The sequence below is a fragment of the Martes martes genome (assembly GCF_963455335.1).
Source record: "Martes martes genome assembly, chromosome: 4".
Lineage (NCBI taxonomy): Eukaryota > Metazoa > Chordata > Mammalia > Carnivora > Mustelidae > Martes > Martes martes.
The window spans coordinates 137393223-137419262 of NC_137891.1; the positions used below are offsets into that span (position 1 = coordinate 137393223).

General features: G+C 39.7%; 1 protein-coding gene across 1 annotated transcript in view; it reads right to left on the minus strand.

The window, feature by feature from the left end:
- Nucleotides 1–26040, minus strand: part of SGIP1 (SH3GL interacting endocytic adaptor 1) — a gene marked incomplete at its 5' end in the record, with an annotated part of 205115 nt that overhangs the window by 87173 nt on the left and 91902 nt on the right. Inside the window, 4 exons of the mRNA XM_080801691.1 lie at nt 14841–15016; nt 15726–15780; nt 19522–19578; nt 23233–23304. Of these exons, the coding sequence (XP_080657817.1) occupies nt 14841–15016; nt 15726–15780; nt 19522–19578; nt 23233–23304 (360 nt within the window). The remainder of the gene's footprint in view (nt 1–14840; nt 15017–15725; nt 15781–19521; nt 19579–23232; nt 23305–26040) is intronic.

The following is a 26040-nucleotide window of genomic DNA, read 5'->3' on the forward strand; positions in this document are numbered from 1 at the left end:
CACAGAAAAATGAAAATTATTAACGCCCACGTTTGCAACCTACAGACAAAAAGAAATTCTTGGGTTAAAATCAAATAGCTTTAATGGAGTTGTCCCTGGAAAGAGGAGCAGGAGCTTTTCTATATTTAAATTAGTTTAACCACTTATTTTCTGGATGCCTTAGAGCAAGATGTCCTGTGCCTTAATTCAATAATTTCTAAGGCAGGGATATAGATTTGTTGTAGGAATGCTGTGAGGATTAAACCTTGTGGATGATATTGACAGCTAATGTTTACTGAGAACTGCTACTGATTTACCTTATGCAGTTGGTGTCCTTTTACCACTGAGGAAAAGGAGGCTCAGATGAATTCCAAGACCACACAGTTACAAAGGAGCAGGGCTGGGACTGGTTCCCAGCTTACTTGCCTCCCCAGAGCCTGGCTGGGGTGGGTCCATGGAACAGACCAAGTTCCCTAAACAAATTAACCCACTTTCAGAGCCTTATCAGCATTGGGATCTAGAAACAACATAGCTAAAAGCTCACAGATCACAGAACCTGGAAAATAACCTTGGATCTTTCCAAAGGACAGAGTTACATAGATCATGTCTGTCTATCATAGCAGGTCTCAAGGGATGAACTTTTCAGAATGTGAGTTTGTGTTTCTAGGCATGGTTTCAGACGCTGGAATTAAACTCTGATTAGAAGGTAAATTTCTTAACCTTTTCTTAGAATTAAATGCATTATATTGAATTAGAATCAGAAGAATAAACATGAACATACAAATGATAAGGTCCTTTTCTCCTCCCTACACCTTCTCATTCCAGGCTTCATGGTGATTAAAACTTTTTTTTTTAAGATTTTATTTATTTATTTGAGAGAGAGAAAGAGCATGAGCAGAGGGAAGAGACCAAGGGAGAGGGAGAAGCAGGCTCCCCGTGGAGCAGGGAGTCCAAAGTGGAGCCCAATCTCAGGACCCTGGGATCATGACCTGGGATCATGACCAGATGCCCAACCAACTAAGCCACACACGTACCCCAGGCTTCATGGTGATTAAACCAATATATTGTTTTACTTTCATTGTTAGCAGCTGCCGACACCTAGGCTATGGCGTCTTGGCTTAAGGATTTCTTCAGAATGTTAAACAAATAAATAAAGAAAAAACCCTATAAGACAATTCTCCTTTGGGGAAAACAAAAATATTTCTTGATTTAAAATGAACTCATAGCATCAGAGTTGATTTTTAACTGTGGAAAAGATACTAAGAAAATTGCAAAAGAGATATATACCCTCAGGTACACTTGTACGTAGAAACAGAATGAGTGAATTTTTGGACTAGACAAAACATATACCTAAAATATAATCCAGTGAATCATCTCTAGTGCAGGGATTTTCCTGTGCTAAAGCCTGAGAAAGTATCATTCTTTAATTTGTAAGCCTTGTTGAAACGTAGCTCGTCCTTATCCTAAACCACTTTCTTTTGCCAGCAGTCATTCAAGTTAGGTCTTGAAGCCTGCATTTCTGCATAAGGGTCTCAAAAACAGCAATATTTACAGTAGAATTTACGACCCAGAGCCAAAGCTAACAGAGGTGAATGAAGAAAGTATACACCAGAATTTAGTGATCCTTGCCCAGAGGTTTTGTGCTCTAAATTCATCCCTGCACTCTTAACAAGGAACCAGCTGCCATGGAAATTTTTGGCTTCAAGCTTCATAAGAATGAAACCAAGACACAAAAAACCAAGTCTAACCTATAAACTTCTTAGAAGTCTGCAACTGTTTAACCTTACATATAAGATGGCTATATTTTGGATCTTTATATTTAATGAATGAGATTTTATAAATATAACCACTTCTTATCAGTTATGTCTGACAACAGAAGCAAAAGGATAATTTATTCATTTATTAAACCATTAACAGATATTTACTGGGTGCCTAATAAAAACCAGACACTACTCTAGACATATGGGTGAACAAAACAACAGGAACAATAAACAAAAAAACTCCGATGAGCTTATTCTAGGGATCAGAGGAAAGAGATAGACAATAAATAATAAACATAACCAATGAAGCAAAGTATTTGGTATTTTAGAAGATTATAAATGCAATTTTTAAAGGCAGAGCAAATAGAGGTTTGAGAATGCCAAAGTAGAGAGTTCCGTGACTTTTAACAAGGTGGTCAGGGTAAGCCACTGAGATCATGACTTGAACAAGCAGCTGAGGTGGAGAGGAGGTCACACTACAGCTTTTTGGGGGAAGTGGGCACAGCCAAGGAGCCAGGTAAGAGTGGAATGAGAAGGGAGAGTGGTGGGCGTTAGCCTGAAGGTTGGGGGTGTCCGCACCATGATGGTCTTGAAGGCCACTGCAAAGACCCTGGCCTTCCTCTCTTCCAATGCAGCTTACGCTCTCACTTCTCAGGAGTTCCCCAGGGTGGGGTTTAGTCAGGGTTGGTTGCTGAGAAGAGGCATAGGTGACATAGAGGAAGCAATCTCAGAGAATGCCTGCTTGTGACATAAACCACCATTTTTCATTACTCTTCGGAAGCTGACTTTGATTTCCCAAATATCAAGTTAAAACAGAAGACAGAGATGGGTTTCAAATAGGTTAGGAAGTGGAAAGGGAGTTTATACTGAGCAAAGCAGAGTGAGGCCACCATTCCATCTTTCCTTCCTGTCTGTTCGTCATTTTAGGACAAGTGGTTCATACAGGCTCACCAACCCTGTACCCCCGCTGTGCTCGTAGCCAAGTCAAATGATGTCTCTTCAGGTCCATGGACAGTTAGTAGCTGTGTTTTAGACAGAAAGAAATCTCACTTCATTCTGTTCATTCTGAAATTTCCCCCAGTCTCCAAAGAGACATTTTCTGACATAATGGGTGTGAGTGATTCACACTCTAAGGGTTTTTTTTTTTTTTTCCCTAAAACAATTAAAAAGTACATCCATTGCTGTAGATTATTTCTGGCCCTAAAAAAAAATTCTCCTTCAAAGGACAAAGGGGTAGATACTTTTTTCTTACACTGTTATACTTATTTTTGTACTATTATTCATACACTTATAGAAACTCCTTAGTACGAAAATAAATATATTATTAAAAAGATAATACAGTGTGTACCACTAAGTGACTGAAACACGAGGCCTTAGGAGAACAGACATCTCACTAGATATGTGGGATCAGGGAAGAGAATTATGACAAAGAGCTAGCACTCCCAGAAAAGAAGGGCACATTAATAAACTTTAAAAAAAGAACTTGCAAGCTGGAAGAAAGTTATTGTTCATATTATTCATCCATCTAATAATGCAGAAAAGCAGGTGAATTGAAAGGGGAAGGATCAAAAAAATGGAGAGCCATAAATCTGTCCTTTTTCTAAAATACTGTGAGGGATGTAAGTTGCATTTTTGTGACAGTGAAACACCAAGTTCCATGTAATTTCTCACAGTGAAGATCATCTACCTATCCAACCAATCTACAAGTATTTTCCAAGTTCCTGCTCCAGGTCATTCAATGTTGTAATTTCTTGAGGGAAGTCCCCCTTCCCTCAAGGGGGGCTTGAACCTGTAGCATCTGGGGGCAGGATCACTTATCCTAAATCCAACATTTACTGAATTGTTCACAAATTACGCTTCTGCTAAACTTATTTTCCAAATTGATTGCTTCATTATAGAGCCCATTCTACCCTGATTATGGCCATTGGCTAATAAAAATAGTTTTAAATTCTAAATTCTGCACCAGTAAGACTAACACAACCAAGGCAGAAGAACTTAACGATATAAAAACTGGCCTTTTTGATTATGATTAGCATATAATTTAAAGCATGTAATTAAAAAAGAAGCATGTTATTCAAGAATTTCCTGCCTCTGGTAGAGGACATCTTCACATTTTTGTGTGTCAAAATTGTGGGTATATTGTCTCAGTTAGATTTTAAGCTCGTAACAGAAAATGAGGCTTGGGGCACCTGGGTGGCGCAGTGGGTTAAGCCGCTGCTTTCGGCTCAGGTCATGATCTCAGGTTCCTCAGATCGAGTCCCGTATCAGGCTCTCTGCTCTGCAGGGAGCCTGCTTACCTCTCTCTCTCTCTGTCTGCCTCTCTGCCTACTTGTGATCTCTTTCTGTCAAATAAATAAATAAAATCTTAAAAAAAAAAGAAAGAAAGAAAATGAGGCTTTTAGGTCTCTAATCCTGGTAGTCGGGTTTCTGTCCCTCCCGTCCCCCATTGGGTCACGCTCTCTGAGATAGTAGAACAAGATGGAAGAATCTGGAGTTATGCAAGGAAATTTTGATTCTTACACCTCACAGAGGAGAGCAAAAGACCGTGTGCTCAGAGGGCCCAACTAGCAGTAACTGAAGAAATAATGACAAAGGCAATTCAGATTGAATTCATATTCTGCTCATTTTCAAGAAGATCAAAACATACAGCACAGAGATTTCTTCTGACCAGCTCAGGATAGGCAGGAAAGGTATGGAAAAAAATGGTATTTTTATTTTAAAGGTCAGGAAATGGAAGCAATAGAGAATTCACTAGGAAAAATATAATTGGTAACGATGGAAAGAACAAACACATCTCAGATATGAAACTAATTGTTCTGTAGACAGTCATGGCTTATTAGAATGCAGGAAAGAGAACAATATATATTGAAAAAGGAAGGTCCTACCCAGTTCTCCATCTATCCTTCTCTGTAAGGCCTTGACCAAAAAAAAAAAAAAAAAAAGCATTACATCTTATGTGCCAGCTGGATGATTATGGTCAGGCTGCCTGCAGTTCTGCCTGGAGGGGGCATCTCAGACTACATCAGGGATATCGAATCTGGTCATCGTGTTGGCTGAGTATTTGGAAATGGGGAGTGGCAGCTTATGTGCCCCTGTGTTTGATATCCCTGGTCTAGACCCAACCAAGATCATGTTTGCCCTCTGAAGCTCTCCTTGAAGAGTAGAACTGAGCTGAGCCTCTGGTCTCCCAACTAGCTGTGCTTGAGGTCTGTGCTGAGCACCTAGCATCAGAATGCATACAATCATTAGCCTCCCTTTGCACCATGCAGCAATCCTACCAGGAGCGAATGCCAGTGTGTAGGAGACTCTAGCTTTCCTCCCCCACAGATGACTCTTTGTTTTTACTGAACTCAATGGGGTGCTGAACCTTCTGCCAAAGTGAGGACAGGAAAGGGGGTGGTGTTACCAAGCAGCAGCGAATTCATGGATTTTACTCACTGGCAGGCTAATTTGAGGGTGGCAGGGTGGGTGGGCCACCTGGAATAGGCAAACAGTACCAGACTGTCTCCAGTTCAAAGCTATCTCCCTCTCCCCATATTTTTTGATTAAATAACTCCATTATGGATTGCAAATCACCAGGAACAAGCTTAAACTAATAGCTCTTTCAGAAGGTCCTGCCACAGGGGAGAGAGAGGAGGCACGAGCAGCCATGCCACCTAGTCCTACATCAGTTCTCTCTTCTTTCTGTTTCTCTTTTTCTCTTCCTTCTTTTCTTTCTTTCTCACTTGACTTTTCCTTCCTTCCTTCCTTCCTTTCTTGTAGGCTCTGGACCAATGTGGAGCCCAGCGTGAACTCGAACTCATGACCATGAGATCAAGACCTGAGCCAAGATCAAGAGTTGAGCACTTAACCCACTGAGCCACCCAGACCCGCCTTTCACATCCTTTCTATCAGCCCTCTTCTCCTTAACTTTGCTCAAGTCTTTCCTTGCTATTTTTATTTTATTTCTCACTCCCTCAAGTCTCAGAGATGAAAAGGGAGGCCAGGGAGACAGACAACTAACTGCGCATTTTGCAGCATAATCTCATGTCCTCTTTACATCAGTCCTGACGGGATGGATATTCCTGCTCCCATTTTACTTGGGTACTGAGGCTCCACGTTAAGGAACTTGCTCATGAACGCAGATCATAAGATACAGACTCAAAAGCCTGTGCTCTTCCTACTTAACCAATATTCTTCAAGAAAATGTTCTCTTTCTTGGTCTTCTTACCATATCCCCAACTTGCCCCTAAAACAGAGCTTCTCACAGAGGCTCTTGAGTCAGAATACACAGCAAGTATTCACACTGAGAAGGATTAAAAGACAACAGAATCATTAGACTCCTACTCTGGGGATGAAAAAACCTACTGTGTTTTTAACTTGGCAGAAAGGAGGCAGATGCTGGAGTTCAAGTCCTGGTTGTCAAACCTTTAGTAGCCTCTCGATCTTTCTGAGTTGGTTGTTTCTGTAAAATGGGGTGAACCCCACCTCTCTGCCCGCTTAGTAGTGTGACTGCTCATTCCATCTTCCTGATCATGACAGCACATATAAAATGTAAACTATAATTATAATGAAACTTTAACATAAAAAATAATAACTTTCTTGCTTGATTAGGGGAACTGAAATATGAGTCATAGAAAATGAGATCTCATTTCTTCACAATTAAAACAAAGGTGTATGAGGTCTTAGTATAAAATGACATTTAATAAAGTAGAAATCACACATGACACGACAGCAATCAAGGCTGACTGACCTGTCAGCCCAGCCTTGCTCTCTTGTCACACAGAATGGCATAGGAGGGACCGCAGAAGGTTGGGTCTATGGATTAGGGGGGGAAGAAAACCTGGGAGGTGGGCTTCTGAGCTGGGATCAAGAGCCCTTGAGGGACCATCAAAGGGATAGCCTTCAAAGGGTTTGTGAGTCCTCAGAAGCTGTGTGTAAGATGTTTTAGAAGAGCTAATGAACTTTTTATTTTTTCCTGGAAAGAGAGCCAATGGCTTTTATCAAAAGTAGGATAATGTAATGTATAGGAGTTCTGAATTAGAAATCAGAACTTCTGGGTTTAAATTCCAGAACTTCGCTTATTAGTTGTGACATCTAGGGTGAGTTTAATTAATCCTTCCATGTCTTAAATTTCTCACCTGTAAAAGGAGGGTAATAATAGTACCTATCTTGTAGGGTTGCTAAGAGGATAAACGAGTCAATACGTGTAAAGCATCTGACACGGTTACACTCAGATGTTCACAGTGGCCACCACCAACACTAGCACCATCACCATCATGAGTTCTCAGAGGGTCCATGAACTTAAAGGATGTTGACGAGTATTCACCATGAATACTCTGTTGTTCTGATTCGTAATAGTTAGCATTTACGAAACATCTCCATTGGGCTTTATATGCATAAAGCTACTTAGAAAATACTAAGCACTTTACTGTCTTACTTCCTTAATCCTTACACAGACCCTATGAGGTGAGTAGTAGCAGTGTTAACCTCATTTTACACTTGATTAAGTCTTGACTGAGGCTTAAAGGTTTAAGTAACTTGCCCAGGGTCACGTGAGTAATGAGTGCGGAGCCAGGATGCAAACTTCATTCTGACTTCCTCCAGAGCCAAAATTCTCAGTCAGTACAGAACTAAGCACTTCTGGTTCAAGACAGCTTCTCCAGGTCAGCCCACAGTGATTCGTGGCTTACCAAAACACAAACGTAAAGGCAGCAAGGGCAGCCCAGGAGAAAAGGAAAAGATGCTGGTGCAACAAGAATGAAACTGTAACAACTGTCTTCTCACGTCCCTGAAAGCTGCGGGAACCACAAGTTTCTAAAGGACCTAGTGAGCGAAAAGCATGGCTGGAGCTCTGTGAGAGAGGGGGCTACTTGTGGGTGCCGGGAGGAATGGAGGTGTCCACATCTGAGACCCGGGGAGCGGTGAGGAAGCCAGGAGGCTCTGCCGTGGAGGCCAGAGGGGAAGCTAGCTGCAGAAGACCATAACTTCAATCTGGAAACTGAAATGAACACAGGAGGGGGTTTGGCCCAACAAGGGGAAGTTCAGCTTCTGTGTGCTGCCAGTGACATTCGTTAGACATTGTTTTCTGATTGGTAAGCAGACTCTTAACTAGAAGATTGGATAAAGCTTGCCCATTATTTGTGACTATTAGCCCTCAGTTCCTGACACATGGAAGGTTCTTACTAAATATTTGGTGAACTGATTTGTAGGGGAAGTGGGAAACGATGTCAGTTCTCTATGAAATAATTTAGTGGGGAATGCACAGTACAGGATCCCATTGTGAATGCTGGCCTTCAACAGTCTTCTCAAGAAGCACCATACCTGCTCCGGGAGTTTGATGGTACTCAACACAATTTAGGAATGCTTCAGGAATTTCCTCCAAGGCAAGTTCACAGGAGTCACACAAGAAAGAGTTATTTTATTCACTTGCCCAGTGTTATACACAGGGCTATTACTGGTCTTGGCTCTAAATGATTTTTGGCTATTTGGGTTTCCTGATTTATCGCTATTGATGATATTATTTAAACTGTGCCCCAGGCTTTGCAGATCATTCTGAGAACGAGGGAATGATCTCTACATGTAGTATGTGTAATGATACTTCTTACATGTATTAACTCATTCAACCTTCACAATAGCTTTAAGGAGTTGGTACCGGAATTATCTTCACTTACAGATGAAGAAACCAAGGCATAGGTTTTACAACTTGCCCAAGGCCATGCATTTAAGAGGTAGAGACCAGCTGTTCGGATCACAGTCACATTACTGAAATAAGAGTCCATCTCCAGCTCCCTCACATGATCTAAAATGGAATTGTATTCAGTTGTATGTTGAGTTCTCATTTTGTTGCTTTTTGTAAAGGCATATTTTCTTAGAGTTCAATCTTCCACCCATTATTTTCTTTAGCCACTTTCACAGGATAATTTTACTTTTTAGGCACAAAGCCATTTTTGACAGATATAATGAAGGTGTGTTCCTACCCTGAATGTAGGGAGAGCGGTACAAAGGGAGACAAACAGCAGACCCGCTTTTCTCCTGTCCCTGTTTCTATCTCCTCCATTAGGAAGAGTGAGTTGTGTGTTTTATTCACAGAAAGGGATGGACATCCCCCCAAATCATCTTGTAAGGTAGGTGTATGTTATTCCCATTTTAGACATGAGGAAACTGAGACACAAATAGGTTTTAGAACCTGCCTCAGCAGTACTTTGAGCGGGGGGTTAGTTCAGGTTTTCAGATTCCATTGTCTTTCCCAGAATACACCAGCTCCTTCAGGGCATAAAGGTACAAAGCTTTTATTCGTGTTTAATGAAATATCAATCACAAATGTCCAGTATGAAAAAAAAAAAACAAAAACTGTCTTAAAGTTAGTTCCTTTAAAAGGTGGATCAGGTTTGGTTCTGAATTAAAGTCTAAGATACGCAAGAAATCCCTGAACCCCTTTACTGAATTCAAGCCTTGAGATGCAGATATATTATAATCCAAAACATGAAAACATAGAATGTTTTTAAGGCAGAGGACTGAAACTGGGAAAGCAAAGCCATGACTCTCAATTAAGGGAGAAAAAGATTTTTAAAAATTCCTATATGTATATATAGACTAGTGTGGTAATTAATTTCATATATCGACTTGTCTGGCCATGGGGTACCCAGAATAAATATTATTTCTGGGTATGTCTATAAGGTTGTTTCTGGATGAGATTAGCATTTGAATTGGTGGATGCAGGAAAGTAAGCCCGTCCCCTATGTGGGTGGGCATTATGCAAATCTATTGAGGGCCTGAATAGAACAAAAGGCAGAAGAAGGAGGAATTCACCCCCCTTTTCTGTCTCACTGTTTGAGCTGGAACATCTTACCTCCTTCTGCTCTGGGATCAGGACTTACACTGTCAGCTCCCCTGTTCTCAGGCCCTTGGACTTTGAGTGAATTACACCATCAGCTTTCCCGGGTCTCCACTTGGCAGAGGACATATAGTGAGACTTCTTAGCCTCCATAATCACGTGAGCCAATTTCTCATAACAAATTTCTTTATGCATGCGCACACACACGCACATACACACGTGCACCCTGCTGGTTCTGTTTCTCTGGAGAACCCCAATACAACTAGTATCGAAGAGCCAAGAACTGCAAAGTACTAATTGTGCATCAGGTACCATGACTAGGACCTTCTGCATGCTTTGCATTGAGCATTTGGTTATTTATTAAATAACCCATGTCCTGCACTAAGCACGGGGTACAAAAAGCCAAAAAAGATTTGACTTGCTAGAGACCAGCAATAATCTGCACAAAAAGTCTGTAAGGACTATTATTAGCCTCACTTTACAGAAGAGGAAATAGAGGCTCATAACAATGATGGGGCTTTTCTAAGGTCACACAGGTAGAACACTGTCGACTCCACAGCTGCCTCCTATTAAACCAAAATTCTAGAAAAAATTCTGTAGCCCGACACACACAAAGCACTTGGAAAAGGTGATAACCCTAGGTGCTAGCACAAAGAAATAGTTATGGCAAATTAAACCCATCATTATCTCGATAAGTTTTCTGGTCTGGCAGATTTAGGCAAAGCTGTAGACATCCCATGACTCTCAAATTCAGCATTGGGTTTAATGGGTTTCCGTCACTGGCTTGAACAAAATGGAAATACGTGACCGGGATGAGAGCACAGGCAGGCAAACCATTGTAAGGGGACCAGGGAGGAACAGTGTATTTTCAATGGATAAACAATCAGAGGCTGTGACTTGCCATAGTGTTCTTTCCTTGGCCTGGCCCAGCTCACACATTTGTTTACTCTCACACACACAAGCGTTTATTGAATGGCAATGATATATAAAAGGCCCTAGGTCTGGTATAGAAAATTTAGGGTGGACACCAAAGGTACCATAGATATTTCTCTTCAAAAGAGCTTCTTGTAAGTCAGCTGCCGGGAGTGCTATGGGCACAACCCTTTAGGCTCTGCCTCAGCGGCAGAGGGCCACCTCACCTAAGGTCATTCGCCTTCTGAGCTTGTCCATATCAGAGTACGGACTGATGGGACAGTATTCCTCTCGGTCAAACTCTGGACAGCTCTGAAGGGTCATTCTAGTTCTGGAGTTCCCTGTCTGGTCAGCTCAGTCTGTTGCTGGACATGCAACACTGCTTAACTTCTTCTTACCCATCCCACCCCACAGGAGTTGAGCCCAAGGTCACTCCTTAATAAATATCCTGTACAGTAAACGTGAAGGTAGAAAAGGAGTGTTTTTGTCCTTCGTTAATCTTCTAAATAGCACAGCTACTATCAAGGACAAAAGTTACACGGAGATAGCATTTGGGTTTAATAATTTCCTTCAACATGTACCCCTGGGGCTAAAAATACATTATATGTTTATTAAAAAAAATTATAAAAAAAATATTTTCCTTCAACAGTGAAACAGCCTGCTTCAAAAAGCAGTGCTCTTTGCAAGATACAGGAAGCATTGTCACTATTGGAAGGGTCAGTATCAACCAAACAAGCTGGTATTTTAATGAAATTTGTTTCTGTCCATATGCTGCTGGCTAGCAGGCAGCATAGTATCACTCATGTTTAGAAGTTAGTGATTAGAAATTTTTAAAAGGAAACATCTTGGGTTCAAAAGGTTCTATGAATAATTTGCAGGTAAATGGGGAAAAAAATCCATTTCCTAATGAAATTCCAGAAGTAATTTGAGATTACTTAAGACACAGTGGAGAAACTGTCAATGCCCATCACGATTCATTCACTCCTTTGTCTTTTTATAACAGAACTCTGAATTTTAGCTGGTTACATGTCTGTCCAGGCAAAGACTACATTTCTCAGACTCCCTTTCAGCTAATGTGGCCACGTAATTAAATTATGGCTTTGGCCGTGATGTTTGCAAACTCCCAGTAAAACCTTTAAAGGAAACTACTTGCCTTTTATTTTCTCTTTCCTCCATCCCAAAGCTGGATCACGGAGGTGATGGATGGTGGTAAGGCAGGCACAGGCTCAGAAAGGTGGAGCATTCATACAGAAAGTTTCTGGGTTCTCTAATAGTGCCTGGAGTAGGACTCTATCATGCATCTGAAGTGCCTATCAGTTTTGACTTTTACAGGGGAGAAAAGTAAACCACTTATTTTGTATAAGCTATTTCTTTTATGGTCTCTGTTAAAGCAGCTTTACCAATATTCTAATTTGTATAGATACCAACTCAACAACTCAAACATGAGTGCTGCTCATGTTTTGCTCAGTCAGCACAGTATCTTACCAGGATACCATAAGATGGAAGGAATAGAAATTAACATCCTTTCCTGTGAGTTAATCCTTGCATTATCCCCTCTTCTTTTTTAGTGCTCTGCCCTGTCCCGCCCCACATTATACTTTATTCCTGTATGAAAACCAAGGGTCAAGGCAAGATCTGGATTGAAATTACATTTATTTGTCTATACAATGGGATTTCTGCCAACAATTAAAACCTTGATTTTCTGCTGCTGATGCTTTGTTTTAGGGTGGAGTAATTTTCAGATAGGTTTGTATTATATATACACATAGCCATATATGATGCATTCATCCACCCATCCATCCATTCTTTTATGGAGTAATTTGGCCATGTAGTGTGTACACAGAACTATTCAAATAAAATAAGAACCAATATATGATAAAAGATATCAAATGGATTACAATTCATTGATTCATATTCACAGATGGATGAACAGAACAAATGAAACACAACTTAATCTTAAAATTCCTTAAAAGAAATAGAAATTAAAAATCCAACATAAACCATTGTTATGAATGACTTACCATTTGGAATTTCCTCTATTTCTATAAATGTAATGATTGATGCTTTTGTAGCATAAAAACCATAGCCTATGTGAAATATATTGATACATTATTAACTAGCATAGGCTCTATTTCTCTTTTTGCACCTGAATTCAGTGTAGACATGTAAATGTCTGATTGTCTGGCTGGAAACAACTAAAGTTGCATAAAGGATTTGCCATTTTTATTATGGCACTAACTGGATTTCAGAAGGTTTTTTCTACTTATCTGGTTCCAGAGCTAACATACTGCATATATCACTTGTGAACTATAGGTACACATGGGTTATCTAGGAAAGGATAAGGATTCTAAAACCAAGAATACGTTCTCAGTTACAATCTCTCTTTTTACTTATGTATAATCAGAAACACGTGTACCTTTTCCTAAAGGAACAGTAACAGCTCACTCCCCTATGCTAAATACCAAAAATCGCAAACCTTTGGGAATCATAACGGCAGAGCCAGTTTCTCTCACTAGAGGGAGTAAGCAGGGATGGTGGTGGGTGGATCCAAGAGTCCCTTGGTTTGTGGCATTGCTGGTATGCAGAAGCAGCCTAACTCTGTAATTACTTTCCCAGGGTGCCCCCAGCAACTCTTCATACTGTTTTCCTGAAAATCTTTTTATCAGAGTCTTAACCACATCATGTCAAGACATTACCTTGAAAATAGGGGTTGAGAAGAGCTCAGACTAAACCTTCTCGCTGCACTGCCAGCAACATATCTGGTTGGAGGAATATCTGACAGATGACTTGGGCATACGTATTATTTTTGATAGAGGGGACTTCTTCTTTCCTAGACGCAACTAGCTTTCAGCAAATACACACAGACTGTCTTCAACTGTTCTAGTAAGTTTTCTTTCACGTAAATTTGTTCATTTAATCCCATGATCTTATCTTCTGACACTTACCCCCAGAGAGCATCCAAATGCCCACTAACTGTATTAGACCCTACAGAAAAGTGAATATAAACTGGTTTCAGGTGTTTAGATACATTTTTACAATTAATTTAAAAAATGCAGTAAGTGAAAAATGATTTGAAATACGTCAACTGAAAAGTGAAAGTGTATGCATTTAAAATTCTCCTCTTACTAGAAATCACTGGTATTACAGACCAACCTGTGAGTTTATAATCTGTACTTTCCATTGCAGAACAGAAAGAAAACCAATATATTTCATGCCTCTTTTTTCAGGGAGACACCTTGAAATACCAAGTGAGTATGTGATTAAAAACTACCTGAAATATAATTTCCAGTGGTTGATTACTAATAGCAATCATTATAATCATCACTAACAGTTGTGATAAAGGCCATTATAAGCCCTAAGTTCTAAAGAAGGGACCGTTATAGATTTTATTCATCCGAGCCAGGCAAATATTCATTCTCAAAGGATAGATGATTACAATTTCTCTAGAAAGTTTAGCTGAGATATTTTTAAAATAATCTCAAAAATGGTTCAGCATTTATTAACTACCTCTGTCAGGGAAGATGTTATAGGAAGATCACATCTTTCTGAAGAAGATGCCAAGAACATATTAGCTGCTAGTTTAAGAACCTTCATCTACTCTTCACAGCTACTTTTAGAAAAACAGTTGTAGCATTTATCAAACACCACCGAGAAAACAGTATACATGTTGGAACTCAGAATTCAGCAGCTACAGAAATCTAGCAGGTGTGAACTGGGGGAATGGAAAACAAATTGTAGAAATATACCAATTTGAATAATATAAGTAAGGTTTGCCTATATTTTAGATGCCTAAAAGATGAGAGTATTTAAAACAATTTGATAATAAAATATAATAAATATTATGCATCTTAATACGTTTTTAGACTGTGATCTGTGATATTAGATTAATATTTCTTGGGAGCATATAGCAATGAAAAAGTTGGGTTTTTAGCCTTTTTTTTTTTTTAAGAAAAACAATTTCCTTGGCTTTCCTCCCATGAGTTTCTAGGTGTGGTACATAAAAAAGGGCACTAAGATATGTTTTTAAAAATCACTGTTAGTAAATATGTAAACTTCATATTGTTTCTAATTGCCTCAGAAGTAACTCTGGATAATCTTTTTGTTACTTTTTCCCTTCTTTTCAAATGCTTGCAGGAGGGTGAGTCAAAAAGAAATGTGGTCCCATGCATTTCTACCATTTTGAAAAGCACAAGAACCGCAATATAAAATCAGCATAATTTTCTAACATAGAATGAGCTGTTTAAGGTTGACAAAGTTCATAAAAGGGTGACCATAAGCAGCCTCCAGCTTAGAGTTTCTGATCTACTTAACGCATCTGAGTGGAACACAGCTGTCTGTCCAGACTCATCAAAGCTCAACATAAAACCACTCACCACTGGTGATGGGGAAAGTGCAATGTTGCCTATGGATGCCTTCAGCTCATCCACGGTTGCAGTATTCTTAAGAATGTCTTTAGATTGCAATGGCTTAATCTTGATATTAAATTTCTTGTGGGACTCTTCTTCCTCTTCCGATTCGCTCGAAGAATAAAAGTGCTTTCCTTTGGTAGGTAGAACACAGTTAAAGATACATAACTCTTTTTCCTACTGAGAAGCAATGATGAGTGTAAGAGTGCTTGCACAAAGAGGCAGCAAAGGTAGCCTCAGAGGGCAGAAAAATCAAAGCAAAATACACAGACGAATAAAAAAGCAAGTCAGAAAGCGTTTGCATTTATTCACCTTTCCTTGGAACATGATTAAGGATGGTGAATTTCCAGGAGCAAGAGTTTAATGTCCTACATTTTTGCTGCGGGTGGCCATTTGTGATGTCCCACTCATCACAAGCCCTGACAGCCCGTGTGAGCTTCCTTGTCTACCTAGAGAGCAAAGCCAGCCTCAGGACGATTCGTGAGGAATTTCAGTCTTCAGAGATGCTCTGCCCAGAGCTGGTTGGTGGGGAGGGCACAGGTGAGAGTTATTTTCTAGCCACAACTAGTGACATGGTCTTATCAGGTTTTAGCAGACAACCCAATACCCGCAGTTTACACAATTGTTTCTCAGCACATTTTTCTCTTTCTCTTTTCTCTCTTTTCTATGAATAGACCGAGGCAAAATGCCTACTTGTTAGCATTCAGGCTGTTCTGTGCTGTTTATTCATTTCTAATATTAGGGGCGACAGGACTTGGGAAGCTTATTTCAACACCTTTTCAAAATCTGAACTTATCATACAGTTTTCTTAGAGAAAATAAAGATTATAATCAAAAAATAAAGAAAGGATATAGCCGGGTTCCTCGGGTCTGATGCTGTAGCCCTCTTCATCCAGCTCAGGGGAGTTCTACAAAATATAAGCACAGATTAAGCCTTTATTATTCTGACAGTAATCAAGGAACTGTTCATTTTCCTTCTAGAGACTTCTATTTAAAGATATAGCTATGTGTCTTATTTTAGAAGGTGAGGATTTTAACCTTTGGAAATGAATGCTGAGCAGTATATGTGTAGATATTTACTGAGGGATACTGGAGAGTCTTCTTATCAGAAAAACAAAGGATCCACTGTCAATGAAAGAAAACATTCAAAGAGAATTTCTCATGTGTTTCTTGTAAGCCAAGGACTGTGCTAGGCAACATGGGGGAAGACAAAAGGCAAACTATTTTTCCTCTGGAAAATGGAAAGGTATTTTGGTAAACAAAACATTTAAAAAAGTGAAAGTTAATACACAAATCATCCGTGAAAGGAGTCTGGAGGAAGAGGAAGTTAAGGAAGCTTGATGGAATCCAAGGGGTCTGCCTGTGCCTCTCAGGACAGATGGGGAGGGCAGGGAAGTTGGTGGTAAGAAAGAGGCTGTATTGAGACACCGAGGCAGGAATGGGTTAAGGGAGAGGCAACAGCAAAAACGACTGCCTGGAAAGGAAGCTGCACAGTGGGAGAACATCGGAAATAAGACCACGGATAGCCAACGTGCTGGAGGAAGAACTCAAACTTGATGGAGCTATGGCAACTTCTCAGGGTAGAAAACAGCTTCCAAAGGTGTTTTGGAAGTATGCTTCAGGATAGACTAAGCGAAGAAGAAACTGGAGAAAGGAAATCTTATTCAAAATACTTGTATCAATTCAAGGAAGATGTGCTAAGAGTACAGACCGCATTGGTGGTCTGTATGGCAAGTGTTTACAGAAAGGACTTCTGTAAGGATAAGCTTGGTTCTTTGTAACATCTGTCATGGGAGAAAAAGAAGGGGAAGGGTCAAGAAGACCCCAAGATTTCTACTTTCAAGTCTCAGGACACTGCTGGTATTCTTGACTGAACTGATTGTAACAGCGGAAAACTAACGTTTTTAAAGGGAGGAAAGATAAAAAAAGAGTTTGCATGATTGGGATTAGTATCATCACTTTTGAGTTCCTATTATATGTGAAGTGCTGTGACCCACACTCTATTTCATTGAACCTTCATAACAATCCCATACAGAAAGAACTATTCCACTCACCAAGTAGGAAAGTAAGAGAAACAAGATGGCATTTCTCAAGGACCCACACACCCAGCAAATGGCAGACCTGTATGCCTTGACTCCAGGTATTTGAGACTATACCCTATGCCCTAGAAGGGTGAATGTGAAGCCATTCAAGGGTGGCCCTTTTAAAGGTGAGGTTATAGGCCTGGAAGTGAGAAAGGACAGAGCCAGAGAGAGAGATTCTGGAGTCACCAAAGTCATGAAAGTGCCATGAGCATGGAGAGAAAGAAGGCCTGAATGCTATGGAAAAGCCACCATTTCCTAAGCATTCATTGTCTCCCTCTTCAGTACTGAAGTTTACTTTTTTAAAATGCAAGTGTGTTGAGGTCCTTTCCCTGCTAAAAACTTGTCCCTGGCTTCTTACTGCACTTAGAATAAATGCCCAGTGCCTCTGTATGGCCCACGGCCCTGTGTGACCTGGCTCAGGTCTGAGAGTCCCTTCCCTGATGCCCCTCAGCAGCACGATCTTCTTTCCATTGTTAACTTTTATGTTCTGAAGACACAAGCTCTTTCCCATTTCCGGGGTCCTCATAAATGCCGTTCTCTCCACCTGAAATTCTCTTCCCTCAAATGTTCAGGCAGTGAACCCCTCCTATACTTAAGGGTTCTGCTTAAAGGTTATATCCTCCCCGGGGGCCTTCCTTCTCTCACTTCTCTCTGCCAAAAGCAAGATGACATCATCTCTTAAGAATAAAACCTTTCTTATGACTTAGAGCAAGTGGTGTCTAATGTAGAATTACCACAACAATTCCTTCATGACCTAATTAGTTTTCAGGACTGAAGGAATATGGGGGAAGTTATGCTTCATTTAAGGATTCACATGTTGACCAGGGATAGCATTAGAGTGTAGGGTTTAGATGTGTTAATATGCGATTTGATGAGTAATGTGGTATTTTTATTGTCATACTTCTTGTTTTCTTAGTGTATCCCTAAGGATAGGAATATTTTGCTTGTTTTCTTAGGGTATTTTTGTGTATTAAAGCATCCTGCAAAATACAAAAAAAAAAATCTAGATAAAGAAGGATTATATCTGGGAAACTAAATCACATTTTCTTAATATTTAATAGTTTCTCTTATAACACTATTTGTGAATTATTTGGATTTAGGGTAACATGGGAACTGGCATAGATTTTAGGGAGCTGAACTGCTAAAAATGTCTAAAAGGTCCCAATCCTGGGGAACAGATTTGAGAGGATCAGGAGATGAGGTTGACAGAGTGACATGCTTTAGAGTGGAGGGGTGGGAAGCATCAAGAATTTAACCTGTCTGAGCTTCAGTTTTCTTTTCTATGAAATGCAAATAATGTATTTGACTTTTAAGATGGTAAGGATTTCATAGCATTTAATATTATGACTGACTAATAGTGACTATCCAATAAGTGATGGTATTATTTATTGTAAAAATAAAATGATTATTAAGAAATATGCGAAAGCTTTAAGATCAAGATTAATTTTATGATAGGAGAGATTGGGTCAAGACATTCATCTAACAGATATACATGCGAAGGCATTTTGTAAGGTTGTGAACTTGGACACCTGCTGTACAATAGAAATGATCTTTGATGTGACTATGATCTATATATTTTATATGATTAAAAATCCAAGAATGACTAGCTGTTCTGTTTGAGGTTGGTGGAGTAGGTGTTGATGATGTAAATCAGTTTCTGGGGGAATCAGGTGGAGAGTTTAGGTCTCATCTGAGAGTCACCCTCACTCCCTGAAAGCAACAAGTGATTGTCATTTGACCTAGGAAAGAGTCTGTACCTTGAGGCTCTAGTAATTGTTTTGTGCTAAGGTCTGAATGTTTCTGTTCCCCCAAAATTGATATGTTGAAATCCAAACCCCAAAGTGATGGTGTTAGGAAATGGGACCTTTGGGAGGTGATCAGGGCGTTGGGGAAGAGCCATCATAGTTGGGGTTAGTGCTCTTGCAAAAGAGATCCCAGTGAGGTTACAGCTAAAAGGGGCCATCTGTGAACCAGAAAGTGGACCCTCAACCCAGACACACCAGATATCAAATCTGCTGGCACCATGACCATGGACTTCTCAGCCTACACAACTGTTAGAAATAAATTTGTGTTGCTTATAAGCCACTTAAGTTATGGTATTTTTTGTTATAGCATCCTGAATGGACTAAGACACTATGGAACCAAACCCCAGAAGTTAACTGACTTGACTTAAATCTCAAAGCCACTTAGAAAAAGAACCAGGGTGGCAAAATCTGGAGATAATATTTTAAAAACACACATCACATGCTAGGCAGGTACTAAAATAACCTGCAAATAATTAGCTCATTGAATTCTTTCAACAATGTTATAAAGTAACTACTGAGCTAATTTCTGCTGGTCCGCAAACAACCATCCCAAAGGTATACATAGCTGATATATTGGAAGGGTTAGGTTTTGAACTCAGTGTAACAGACTCTAGTGCTCTTATCCTCTATACCACCTAAGCGTGTCAGGCACTGCCTAATGAGACAGAGAATGTTCACTTATTTCTATGTTCTATTAAAAGAACACCTCAACTCATTTTCAAATTGTGAAATAATAAAGAAAAAACAATCTGATACTCACGTATCTTTCCCAGTCAATTTCTGCATAAAATCCATTTGGTGCCCCATTGCTTTTCTTCTGCAATAAATTTGAAAATAAATTTAGAAGAGAAACATTTGAATTGAAAAAAAAAAAAAAAGGAACAAAGAACACTTAACTCTTATCTGTATTTAGCAAGAGCTATCAAAATCCAGCACTGGAAAGACAAATTAGAGCAGCCTATTAAGCAACCACATTGGTGTAACTGAATGGTAAATTGAGCTGCCGTGACACTGCATAAAAGAGCTAACAGACTTATTTCACAAAAGACTGTAGGATACCTAAGCATAGAGATAGTAATAGCTATCTGTTTAAATTTTATTCAGTAACATTAGAAGTACCTACATTATAATTTAATCTTCTATACCTTCAGGGGATATAATCATACACACACACACACACACACACACACACACATATATGACATTTTGACTTCTATGTTGCTCTCATGTACAATTGGTCCCAACATGTCTAGAGAGTGTTCAAGTCATTAACTAATCTTCCTTTAGCTCCTCTAACAATGACTCAACTTTTCCCTAACCACCCCCTTGATAGAATGTAAAGAAAATAAACTCCAAGTTAATTTGGCTCCTTGGTATTAAAAATAGTATTGATCTTCTTTTCAAGTGTTCTTTCTTATCAAGTTATTAAAATAGGATTCAAAGATTGATTATGGATTTCTGTCATCTATGCGTTCTACACCTCCATGAGCATACATCATTGAAAGATGACTAGATATCAGAATTACTCTCTCTGGATTCTATTCAAGTTCTATTTTAGCACCTAGAATAATGAATATTATTCTAGAATATTTTAGCACCTAGATAATGGCCACAAGCACTCGAGCAAGAATGTGGCATCTTACATGTGGAAATTTCTAAGATTCCTCCCTTTTTATGAGCAAAGGACAAAAACACAAATCAGGTTGGTAATGGAGAGTCCATTCAACAACATTCCTGTACTTAGCACATAGAACAATGGTATGTCACCAAGCACTAGCAGATCTAAAAATGGCACATGTCAAATGGTGAAACATGAGGTGTGAGGACAGGACTTCTAATTTTACAATCACAGATAAAGTCCACTGGAACTACAATGGGAACAGCTAACGCTGAATTTGACAAATAGGTAGGAGAAGTAAGCCTTTCGTGTATGCATGGCACTAGAAAAGCCAATTAGAGGAAACCCAGTAACCATTGTCATTGGTTAGTACTTTTTGGATGTTGGACTGGGCATTCTAAGAATAAGCAGTTTTGTTAGGGTGAACAGTGGGTAAGGCATAGATATTGTGTTCATGCCCCTCTCTTCCTGTACACCAAATTGTGCAAATACAGAACACTGCTATGCTTCCAGCACCCAGGCGCATAGGCTCTGTGACCCTCTTCTTCTTTATTTTGCTCCTGACAAAGATTATGTATATACTTTGTCAGACTATACCATTTTTAGGCCTTCTCACGGAATTGCCTTTATTGGATTAGTGTTTTGGTGATATTCTCCCTACTTTGAACAAAGGGAATTTTTAAAACCTGCCACATCAACCTTGTACCTCTACAAGCTATGCAGCTAAGGACATGGTCCATTACATAATGTGCTATCTAATAATAACAGATCTCTCCCATGGAGAATGGGCATGGTTCCTATTTTCTTTTTAAAATCCTACTTTACCAATCTGTTTCCAAATGACTTCTTTGCAAAATTCTCCAAATCTTTCTTAACAAGTATATTAATAAATTCAATATAGAAATTGAATTTATAATAATGGGAAATAAAATGAACTAAGTTGATTCCAAAGAACTAAACTCATGAATTTTGTGATCACTGTAGTATTATTATTAATATATATTTTGGTTCTTAAACAATTTTTCAAAACAAAGGATTGTTATCTAAAAACCAAACAGATTAGGTAAATTACTGTGTTCAATATTTCAGTTGGCTTCCATAATAGTCTCATCTCTATAACCAAAGACCTTTACAACCCAGATAGTTTGTATGTTCAGCTAAGTAAATAAATAAGTGTGTGTGTGTGTGTGTGTGTGTGTGTGTATCTTTCCTGAGAACATATATTCAACATTATGGATAAAAGTTCTGAATTTTCTAGATCTGGGCTGAGTGAAAATTTTCCCAGTTTCCATGGAAACTGATACGGAAAATTGAGATGAAGAGAAAGTAAAACCTATAAAAAGAAAATTTCTTTAAACTAGGAACACTTTTAACACATATACCAAACACAAACAACAAATCATAAACAATACATTTGGGGGCAGATTCACCACATATGCACGCGCACACACGGCTTTATCAGAGGAACTGATAATCTGGCCTCATTCACAAAGCAGACTGTTACAGATATATTTGGTTTCACAAGTGGAAATTATCAAGTTAAAGCTTGGCTAAGCCTGGCTGAAATTCTTCTGGTCAAACCCCAAGAGAAAAAGCAATTCTCCTGGTTAAACCATTGAAGCAAGGAAGAGCTCATACTAGTAAAAAGGAGGGGAATGTCTCTTTTGACTTTCAGTTGGAAAACACTGAGGAAGCAAGAAAGAATACAAGTATGAAAATATCATTTAAACACTAGGCTTCATCGCAAAAGCAATATTTGATATTCACTAACACATAAACAGTGATTTTGATCTTGGAGTTGAAGTTGCGCATTCTTTTACTTCTTTCTTTTCTATATTTTTTTAAACTCTACATTAACATAAGTTATATACTTTTCTAATTTGAATGTATGACTCTTATCTAATTGAGGCTCGTATCAATGTTAGTCATGCTTTAATAGATATTTTACTTTAGCCAGGCTTATTATCTGCTCTCAGATAATATGATGAGCTAAATCAATAAGTGTAGTAATAATTGGGTTCAGTTATACCTTCATCAAAGCTCTCAGTTTCCTCTGTGAATGCTCGTCTTTTCCAAGGTCAGCTCATGACCATATAGTGTTCCTTGGACATGAAGTATTAAAGATACAGGATATACAACCCAAATATTATCTTTTTGTCACTGAGGCAAGACTTGACTCACTTTGTAAATAATCCTATAGAATAGGACGGTTCAATAGAACTGTCTGTGAGGATGAAAATATTTTGTATGTACACTATCCAATATGGTAGCCACCCATCACAAGTAGCTATAGAGTACTTGAACCGTGGCAGGTGCCACCGAGGAACTGAATTTTGAATAGGCACATGTGGCTACCATATTGGACAACGCAGCGATAGCTGCTATATGGTCTGGGCCTGGATCAGCAGCCCTGACTCACGATCCTTTGGTCAAGTGCACTGGTTCCCACAAGCCAGGGTCCTGCCTCTTCCTGATGTTACTGAGACGGTGCTTATCCTCACAAATGACTACTCATTTCATACGGTGATGTTTCAATTATAGCCAAAGCTTCCTTATAGATAGCATAGTATTTTAGAAATGTGAATCCCTATCCTTTGCCTAAGACAAAGGTAACACATGTCTTTTTTATACCCGGTCACTCTTTAAAAGTATTTTCAGACGTCAGTGTATAAGGTCTATATGGCTAATTTAAAAATTGGTCCTGGATATTCAAGAGTAATTTGGAAATACCTAAGAAAATCTTCTTAAATTGATTAAATAAATGCTACCGCTTTCTTCCAAATTTCAGATTGGGATTTTACTCACTGTTTCTACAACCCCTTGGAAATTTTAAACTAAAATCTGTGTCCTTACCGAAACTTTTTTTCCTCCTTCACGCGCACACTCTGCTTTGTTATTGTAGGGTGGTTCATGTGGGCTGGGCTGCTGGAATTGATTGTTTTCATGTAGAAAAAAGTTGTTAAAGGATCTGTTTGTTCTTCAAGACACATATAAAGAATCACACGGAGTCAGCAAACATACCATCGAAGAAACAATTTCTAGGCCAAATCGTAGGGCCTACCAATCTTGGCAGGGTTCCTTAAGCAAAGAGTGGACTTTGGGGCCCATAATGAGGCTCTATTCAGCAGGCCAATGTGGCTGGGCCAGGAGAAGAAGGGAAAAGGAGGAAGATGCATCCCAGGCACTAGGTTTTCCGGGGATCTAGTCCTCATTCAGCCAGCACTTAATTTACAGGTAGAGAACAGACACAAGGACACACTGAAGAAACCCAATAAAAATGCTTCTATTTCTAATAGAAAGAAGTCTGACAAGTCTAGCTCTACCGTATCTTCCTCTTTATCAAAGCCTTGCTGAGTGTTGGCAATACGTACAGCGTGAACAGCTGCCAGCTCCAAATCTGGGCCTTTCCTGCACACGTGTTGGGGATGAGCAGAGATCTCCTCCCAGCCGTGGCTTTGATTCCCTGTGCTCCCAGTCTGTGTGCTTAGGAAAAAGTCTGAGTGCATCCTGCCCAAATTAGAGTTTGCCTCCGGGTTAGAATGCACTGTCACACGCAGCTGCCTGAAGCCTCAGACATGATGATGGGCGGCTCTGCTGGGGATCACGTTTACCAGTGGGGAGCAAGGTGAGCCCACCTTCATACACACAGCCCTGCCACGAAGCCTCGGGAGACTAACCCTCGAAAGCATTGTCACCAGTGATGGGCTTCGTTAAATTTTGGGAAACACATTAAATAAGAATTTGCACATCGAACTTATTGCGAAGCCATTTATAAGCCTTAAGCGTGTGCACCATCTCCGGCAGTTTGCAGAACCACATCAGTGAAACCATTCCTTCCAGTGTCAGATACTTTTCAAAGGACAGTGATTTGGAAGCTAAATCAGCCGGGTAAAAGGTAAAGGAAAGTATGTCTGGGTTTGCAGACACAAGGTATTCAAGACATCAGTCTGAGTGTGAAACAAAGTCGGATTGAGTGAGATCTCTAAGGACTGAATGCAAACAGAATCTTGGCCTCCTGTAGCACTGATGTGATAAGGAGTTCTCAAAATTTGGTGACCCCAGTAAATAAGGAATATTTGGGGAGTATTTCCAGACAGTAAAACTAGCATCTGGCTAATAATTTCCAGTTACCTAGGAAGCTGTACATCCTGCTTCTGAGAACATGGCATTTATGTTGAATGGAGACTCCCCCCCACCCCCCAAGCAGATCTGCTTTATTTCCCGAGAAATCAAAATTAAGCAATTCCTCTTTCCTAAAATCATGCCCAGTGATATTTATGGCACTTCTAATTAGGGGACAAGGAGGGGACAATTGTTGGTAAATAACTTCACGTGACTTGGAATGGTGGCAGAGAAAGCGAAGTTGGGGAACTCAGGTATAAAGCCCTCATTAGGGTCTACGCATCCACAGAATCACGGCTGGGCTCTTTAAGACAGCGCGTACTCATAATTGCCAACTGCATGCCAGGGCTGCATATTCTACCAGAGAATTAAACTGGTGGTCGCTAGAGGGGCAAAGAACACCGAGGTAGCAAAAGGGCCTCAGAAACAATAAAGGGCTAGGGGATGAGGAGGTGGGGGAGGGCAGGAGGGGATGGGCTTCGGAGAAAAAAGGATAAGCCTGAGTGAGGGTTGCAGAGTGAGAGAAGCAGGAGATAGCAGTCCAGCCTGGGAGCAGCGGGGACAGAAAGCAGCGAATAGCTAACGGAGGCTTGCTGAGGTGAGAATGAAGGGCACGAGAGAACCCAGGGAGGGGGCCAAGACAGAAGCAGAGAGAAGACACAGAAGCAGAGAGTACCTGAGACAGAGTTAACGAGAGGGCTCTGAGCCAGAAGCAAGAGGTGAGAAGAAGCTGAGTCTTCTGGGTCTTTTTTTTCCCCTGCTGAATAGAGCCTTGATTATAGTGTTACCCAATGTCTGATCAATTTCAGTCTATTTTCTTAACATTTCATGGCGAGAACTACATGAATGCAAAAGGGACCCCAAAGCTCAGAACCTTGAGTCAAGTGTGGAAGAAAATCTTCTGCTGTCGCTGCAATTAACACCTTAATTTGGGTATAATAATATAAAGGGCGATTTTTAAAAATATATATATATTTTTTTAACCACCAGATTTTAGTTCCCACTCCAGCCCAATGAGCCTAATGTGAGTCCGTTTTTTTTTTTTTTTCAGTAACAGCTGTTCTTTTGAACCTTCTGAATAGGCATCTGATTTAGATTCTAAGGAAGTCATTTTAGAAGTTGGTACAGACTCCCATAATCTCAACTCAGATCAATCCAAGCCCATGTGCCACAGACTTCTTAAAAAAGCAAGAAATCTGGTGGCCCACAAGGAGTCAGAGTTACAGTTAAACCTAAACCCGGTGAAGACATTTTTCTCCTTCAGGCTGTAAATTCAGGCATAAGTGGTTTTGAGACCATTCCCTACTTAGGAATTTAATGTAGAAAATGTATCTACAACTCAACTAAAGGGGAAAAGCTTCTTTCAATTTTATTGGATCCCAGCTCCATTATGACTTTGTAGCCTCTGTTGGAGAAAAACATTCTCACATAATGAGCTTTTATATCATTAAATTGGAAATGAAATAACAGTTAATGGTAGCAGCCCCTGCAGGAACTATCTGGCTTCTGACCCACCATATTGATGAGGTTTGCTTGCTT